At 40.0% G+C, this 7,283-nt stretch overlaps 1 protein-coding gene across 1 annotated transcript; it reads right to left on the bottom strand.

Annotated features, from left to right (window-relative positions):
• Positions 1-513: 513 nt before the first annotated feature.
• Positions 514-3,747, bottom strand: eevs (2-epi-5-epi-valiolone synthase). The gene is made up of 5 exons (XM_085458022.1): positions 3,605-3,747; positions 2,156-2,789; positions 1,716-1,955; positions 1,231-1,483; positions 514-1,021 (listed from the first exon to the last, which is right to left on the bottom strand). Exons 1-5 carry the CDS (start codon positions 3,745-3,747, stop codon positions 924-926), a joined length of 1,368 nt encoding a protein of 455 aa, XP_085314148.1. The 3' UTR covers positions 514-923.
• Between the last annotated feature and the right edge of the window lie 3,536 nt (positions 3,748-7,283).

Below are 7,283 nucleotides of genomic sequence, written 5' to 3'. Positions count from 1 at the left end.
TGTAAGAATGTGGCAGTTGGAGTATTAGGATATATCAGGAAATGTGGGACATACAGAGGAAGAGGAAATTAATCAATAATGTGCATTTTATAGATTTTTGTGTTGCATTTTGATGTTGACAAAAATGCAATTTCCCCCACTTTCCAAATCATATATTTCCAACTGCACCTTTTTTTTCCCAGAAGAAAGGATCAGGAACAGTATCAGGATTGAAACTGCATTTTGTGTTTTTATTCGTTTGTTTTTTAATCATTCATTTAAAAAAAACAAATACGTGTGGTAAGATTGTGTGATGCTGTTTCTACATTTGCCTTGATGTTGACGTTTTTAGCATATCAGGTTTGCTATGAAATAAGCAAATAAATACACTTAACATTTAATTTTTTTTAATAAATGTTAAATCAATTTTAAAGTTGAAATAATGCTATTAAAAAAGTTTTAAGGGTAAAACACGAGTGAACTGTTACAAACACAAACTCCACTGATAATCAATTAAAAATCTTTAATGGCGCTTATATATTTGACAGACATAACAAGCAACGAACACAAGCTGTAAGCGGCTTCTTATATTTCTGTGGATCTTATATTATTTGCTAGCTGTTGCTGCCCTTATGTGAAAAATTATTTTTGACTGTATCACACAACAATGAGAACACTTAGGACAATAATAACAATAGGAACACACACTAACAATAATTCTGACAGTTATAGGCCATTTCTACAGGCTTTAAGATTATCAATACAAAAATAGTTATCTCACAATGTGACTGTTTCTGAAAATGCAGCAGACCAATGCTATAAACCAGTTTCTCCTACCAGTACGAAACATTTAAAAGTACAGTACATAATACTACACACTTAAAAATGTAAAAACAAAACATTAAAAAAAAAAACAGTATTGAGGGGGTTGTAGGATGACACTATTAAGGGTCACAGTTGCTCTCAGAAGCGGTGCTCAGTTCCTCGCACCATTTTTCGTAAGCTCTGTGCAGGATCTCATATGATGTGTTATTAAAAATTTCTGCAATAAAAAGAAGAGCAAAGCAAAATTTTTAAATATTTAGTACAAAAGACCAACTCAAACAGTTAATTCAGCAGCAAAAAATGTGAAACTTCCAGTTCCGCCTTTGTTGCAAATACATAAGCAATGACTTCTACTTCTTTCTGGAAGGAAAAAACGTGTTTTGTAGCAGTGACAAGTACATTTAAATCAAGCAACAGGATCCGTACCTGCTTCCCCGAGACCTACAGGGAGAGGCATTCTGACCAGGCCGCCAGAATGTTTCAGCCTGTCCTGCAGAGAATTTTGTATGAGCTCCATAGTAAACTCTTGATGCCAGACAGGAAGCTCCAGGCTCACCATGCAGCTGATGATCCTCTGCTTCTCCTCTTCTGTCAATAGACCTCTCTCTTTGGACACATAAACCATATAGGACATATCTATGTTCACTGCCTCACCGTGAAGCAGAGACGGGAGAACTTTCTGGACGGGGAAGAGAAAGGTGAGATGATATCATTTGCAACCTGAATGAAAATGTGAAACCCTACACTTTTAAGATATCTGTGTGTGTGTGTATATATATATATATATATATAAAATCTCAAAAGTGTTTAAAGCTCTACATAGCGTTAATGTATATTTTGCACATACTCCATAAACTTTATCAGCAAAAGATACAAAGGGTTCAGCTGTATTTGCCATTAGTGATCATTACCATCTCTAATGCTGGACTGATAAGATGGCCAAAGTCCACAAGTCTGTCAAGGTCATCCTCCCAAAGGTTTGGGGCAAGCTCCTCCAACATAGTCATAATAGCTATGCGAGTTGCCTGTGATGCAGCCTTTAGGGTGCTGCACCCATATACACTGTTATCAGTTTGGAATTTAGTGTTCAATAGCATAGAGCCATGTTTCTCGAGAAGTTCGAAGAGGCCGCCGTGCTTCATCATAGCCATCTGCAAAAAACCGACAAAAATTGCATGGAGTTACTTCTGCTGTCGGGGTCACTCATCTTTAGTGACCTCTGGACTAGTTTCTCTGCTATAAATGGCACATGTGTGACTGTAGTACTTGACCTTTATGGCCCATGAGATTAGCACAAGTTGCTGGGTTTTTTTCAACGTACAGACTTTATCATAAATTAAATTTGCCTTACCTTTAAAATCTCTGCCAGCCCATTGGAGATATGTCGTCGGGAAACAGTCTGTATGAATGATAGATCAAGGAAGGTGGCAGCAGGTGGAATGTAGGCACCCAGCTTATTCTTGCAGTTTGCAAAGTTAACCCCTGTCTTTGCCCCTACGCTGGCATCGATGTAGGAGAGCAGTGTGGTTGGGACTCTGATGTAAGGAGTGCGCCTCCTGTAGAGTGAGGCAGCAAAGCCCACTATGTCAAGGCACACGCCTCCACCAATGGCAATGATGGGCTCTGTTCGTCGGTCAAGAGAGAAGTTGTTGACCTCATCTAAGATCTTCAGGGCCGTCTCCATAGATTTGTTCTCCTCAGTGGTGGGTAGAGCCAAGATCTTGTAAGAGACATTGTTGGCCTCTAAGTATTCAGTTAGCTTGGAGCCATAGATTTGAAAGACTGCCTGGTCAACCACCACAAAGCGTCTGATTGGCTTGTTTGATTTTTTAATGTCCTCTAGCTGCTGAGGGTCATTGATGTGGCCCAGAAGGAGGGTGTCGTTGCCTGGGTCCAGCAAGCCCTGAGTTTCAGTTACCTTGTAAGTAAAGACAATGGGACTGATAACTGTCCAGGTTGTACCCTTCTCTGTGACATTTTCACAGCTGCCAGACAAGACACAAAAAAGTATTTATTATAATCACAGGACACTACGATGACCTTTGGTCTGTATTTGGGCTGAGATTAAAAAGACTGTAAGTTAATAACAGTTAACAGTAACAATTAAAGTATTTCTGAACAGAGACGTCATCTACCTGTCCATCATCTTGGTCTAACCTCACAATTATGCAAGATTAAAAACAATAAATAGCTTCTTTATTAGACAGAGGTGTCATCTGAGCCTCATTTACAGCATTCTTTCTTTCTTATCTCCAAGCAGGAATCTTATTATGTCAGGATACAAACAGTTTAAAGCACTAAAACGCTCGTCTTCAAAATGCTTGATGTTGTACTTATCAATAAAAAAAACTGTGTTATGTAATCATATGTAATGCATTATTACAGAAAAAGACTGTAGTGTTACATTTCAAACTGATGTGTGACTTAAAGCAAAGAAAAATGGGTTTTTTGAATTGCAGCCAAAAGCAGCCACTGGTATTTTTCAGGAAGTGGAATTTAGCCACAAACCTCTGGCTAAATCCCACTTCCTGAAAAATACCAGTGGCACTTTCTGCCATTAGAAAAGACTAAATAATGCAGAAATTATAATTTAACTCGGCAATATTTGCAAATATCAGATTACTACTATCAAACTAACTAAGTGATAATTTGCAGTGTAGAATTTACTGAGAAGAGCATTAGACTGAAGAAAATGAAAGAAATTTGCAAACAAAAAGAGGTCAGTCGTAAAATACGATTAAAGGTTTATCACAGTTTTCCCTGTGATTTCTGTAAATTAGACTACGGTGTGTGTACTCACATTTTTGCAGCCGAGACACTGTCCACTCTGTCCTTATTGATCTTTTTTCCCAGTTGGCCCTTCCATGTACTTTTGACCCGCACTAAACTAAACTCAGTTGTCTTTTCTTTGACATCTTTTTCCTCTGGTTGAACTTTTCCCATTCTTGTAGGCTGTAAGTTACAGGTGTGAACAAAGCAAGTGACAAGTTCATCCTGCCTTAGGAGCCTTTACATATAGCAGTGTTTAGAGAATGCCCTTAGGACAAGGGAGGAGCTTTTTGAGATGCTTCACATGTCAATGCACGCATTTTGCGTAACTCTGAGGTAACACCTGCTTTTTGAATAAAGTATGACATTACTTAACTGTATGTATAACAGTTTAACCACAATAAATACATACAGCAGTTGAACAGTTTTGGAATATGCACACTTTTTTGCTCCTGTTGGTGAAGGTGCAGTTTTTGTTGGGTTTTTATTTTTTTCAAACCACACTTTGAAAAACAGTCATGTGGTAACAAGGATATTTTTCAAAACAGGTTTGACTGACTTCAAGGTTAAGTTTTAAGGCATCAAACAACATGGCACTGGCATTGAATATGTTAGACTGAGAACACTGATTAAGTATTAATGTTTTTTTCTTAATCTAATTAACAACATTGTAAAACACAACCTGACTTATTCTGTAAACACTAATTACAGGATACACAGAAGTACAAATACAACGAGAAAAGAATCCAAAACGTTGAGATTGGAAGGATTTACAAGCTCACCAAAACTCGCTCAGTTCTAATCTTCTTCCTGTCAGGAATATTCTATGTATCTGATGGTTAAAATGGAGAAAGAAGTCCTGGAAAGAGGCATTGCTTTGCAACTTTTTCACTACAGATTGGCCCACCAGGTAGTAAAGCCATAAAGACTTTGACTGAAAACAAACGCTGTTGTGACAGTGATGTATAGTCTTGTTGGTATATGTATGATTTCTATACATTTTACGTCAGATAAAAACTTTGGTTGTAAGATTCAGATAATTATTTAATAAAAGCGAGATATTTTAAATGAGAATAAGAAAGAAAAGTATTTCTTTGTGCCCCCCTTTCCCTGTTAATGCCCTACCTGGCCCCCTGGCAAAACTTTGCTAGACCCGCCCCTGCACAGTTACCAGCTGTCAGCTACTTAGAAAAGGATCCTGGTGTTATTTGTCTCTCAGAAACAGTTCATAACTTCCCTTCAACTCATTCATGTCACCTAAAAGGTAAACCTGTTTCTCCATCACCTGCTCAGCTCTGATGATTCAGTAAGGACATCTCCTGGTTTCATCTTCATGTTTCCCTCTCACCACATATCCAAACTGACATCATGACCAGCAGCTTTACAGCTGTGGCTCCAGCAAACATCAGCTGATACTAGAAATTAATATTAAATAAATTCTAACAACAGCTGATCAAGCTTAAACGTGCTGCTGTTGTTTAGCGCGACATCAGCAGGTTTCCTCTTTCTGGCGCAAAGTGAGCGATAAATAAATGAGAGAGAAAAGCCGATCAGCTGATCATTGATCAGTTTAATGATTGAAGTAGCAACAGGAGAGGGAGGGGGAGAGAATGAGAGGAGAAGAGGCAGCTGTGCAGCGTAAACACAGAATAACTCCAGCTTTGTGTCTTTTTTTCATTCTAGCTAAAGTTCGGGACAAACTGCGTCTCTTCTCAGCTCAATACGAAACGTGTAATATTTTCTCTGAATGAGGGACCATTCCATTTTTTTAAGGAGCCGTTGGCAACTCTACTAACCTTATGAATACAATAAAGTTCACTATCAGTAACATCATAGCACCCACACAGCTGTATATAAACTCCGTCAAGCTGGCTAGAACGCAGTATGAGTTATTGCAACTGACAGTAAAAAGTCAGCACAATGAAAATAAACTCCACCTAAACTTGGTTTATATCTGACCCAGATAGACTGCAGGTCATACTTACCTGAAGTTCAGTTCACCTGATACTCGGACTGGCGGCTGCCTCGGGGCTCTCCTCCTGCCTCCCCTTCCCTCATCCACCTGCTGGCCTCTGTGGAAGCCCCGCCATAGCCACCACCAAACAACTGAGTTATTTTTACACATCGACCTGCATCTGGCCAATCCACCACCTCTCATTGTTCATGCCATTACAAAAAAAATAAAAAATAAGTCACCGGGCATATGCCCGGTATGCCCGATGGCCAGTCCAGCTATGTTAACCTGCAACCAAATCTGCAGCTCCATACAGCAATGTTACGACTTAGATTATATCTTATAACTCATAACTCTTATGTTAGCTGCCCTCTGTAGCATACTGTCTGAAATATTCGACGGCTGCAATAATTCTTTAAGTGTTATTTTTTCCTTGGTATTCTAATTTCACCGAAGTTTACTAAACTCAACAAACTTAATATTACTTACCAGGACATTTATTCTGTCCTCATTTTCTTTCACCGAAAAATTGTTTCCTGCAGTGCCGTCTTTCGCGCTTGGCTCTCCTACCTTTGCTAACATGATGCACATAGTGCAGAAGCCGATGCTGCATTCACTTACACTCGGATATCTGAGCTTCACCGTGAAAACATAATCGGACATTTGATATTTGATTGAAGTTTATTGTTTTGCCTTTGGGGTGGCACCTGGGGTGGCCAGTCTGGTTGGGGGGGTGGCCTGTGCCCCCCCAGGCCACCCCGCTGGACACGCCATTGATCTTAGAATAGGGCTTTATGAGTTCAACCAGTTTATCTCTAATGATCCATGAGTTGAGAAGATATGTTTTTAAGCTGCAATCAGTTGTTTTTTTACACTTCTTTTAACCCTCTACTGCATGACTTTTTAATTTTGGGGGAAAAAAATATTTCTCTCTATTTTGGGGGAGCTTTAGGGTCTCTAATAATATATCAATCATAAATTTGACACCCTGTCCACCCCCAAACAGATATTGGTTTGTTGCTTCAAGGCAACACTGTGCAACAAGGGTAGTAAAATGCCAAGTTATTCTATAATAAGTTGTATTAGTACAACAAGGATGAACAAATAAATAAACAACAAATAAACAATGTAAACATTTCACAAAACAATAAAACACCAAAATACATCCAACATTTGACCCTAACCCCATACACGCGCGCGCGTGTGCATGGGGTTTCCTGGAGACTTATCCTGACTCTACCCATCACAAGTCCCTGCCTGAACCTTACCCTAATCCTGACTCAAGCCTTCACCCTAAAATTGAATGATTTACCTTGCAATTTGTCCCCATAAAGTAGGCGAGACCTCACAATATGAGTGTGTAAACAAATATGTGTCCCCACAACAATAAGTAATACATGACCACACACACTGACACCCACACAGCAATATTGGTATGGCAGGGATCAGGCCCACACAATGTGCTTACACATGGCCCACATACCGCAAAGAATGATGGCCCTTTGGTGGCCCAGACCTGGTTTGCCAGAGGTGGGCCACACATGGGCCAGCACAAGGCCAGTTTCAGACACCCTGGTCGTCCTGTGCTGGCCCATGTGTGGATTACCTCTGGCAAACCTGATCTGGGCCACCAAAGGGCTGTCATTCATTGCGGTATGTGGGCCATCTGTAGGTGGTGTGCAGCCACGGGCCAGTTGTAGACACACTGCTGGCCCTGTGCTGGCCCAGAACGGTTTCAGCTCTGGCCCCAGATGTC

This window comes from Copadichromis virginalis, linkage group LG5 (genome assembly GCF_057382275.1).
Source record: "Copadichromis virginalis isolate Kocher_CV1m ecotype Utaka linkage group LG5, C_Virginalis_male_GT1.1, whole genome shotgun sequence".
NCBI classification, from domain to species: domain Eukaryota; kingdom Metazoa; phylum Chordata; class Actinopteri; order Cichliformes; family Cichlidae; genus Copadichromis; species Copadichromis virginalis.
Note: the sequence above shows the minus strand (reverse complement) of the source record. Positions and strands in the feature narration are given on the sequence as shown.

Coding starts and splice junctions, on each gene's coding strand:
- eevs (XM_085458022.1), bottom strand. CDS start 3,747: ATGGGAAAAGTTCAACCAGAGGAAAAAGATGTCAAAGAAAAGACAACT. Junction 1,956..2,155: donor GGCTGGCAGAGATTTTAAAG/GTAAGGCAAATT, acceptor GGTTTTTTGCAG/ATGGCTATGATGAAGCACGG. Junction 1,484..1,715: donor TCAGTCCAGCATTAGAGATG/GTAATGATCACT, acceptor TTCCCCGTCCAG/AAAGTTCTCCCGTCTCTGCT.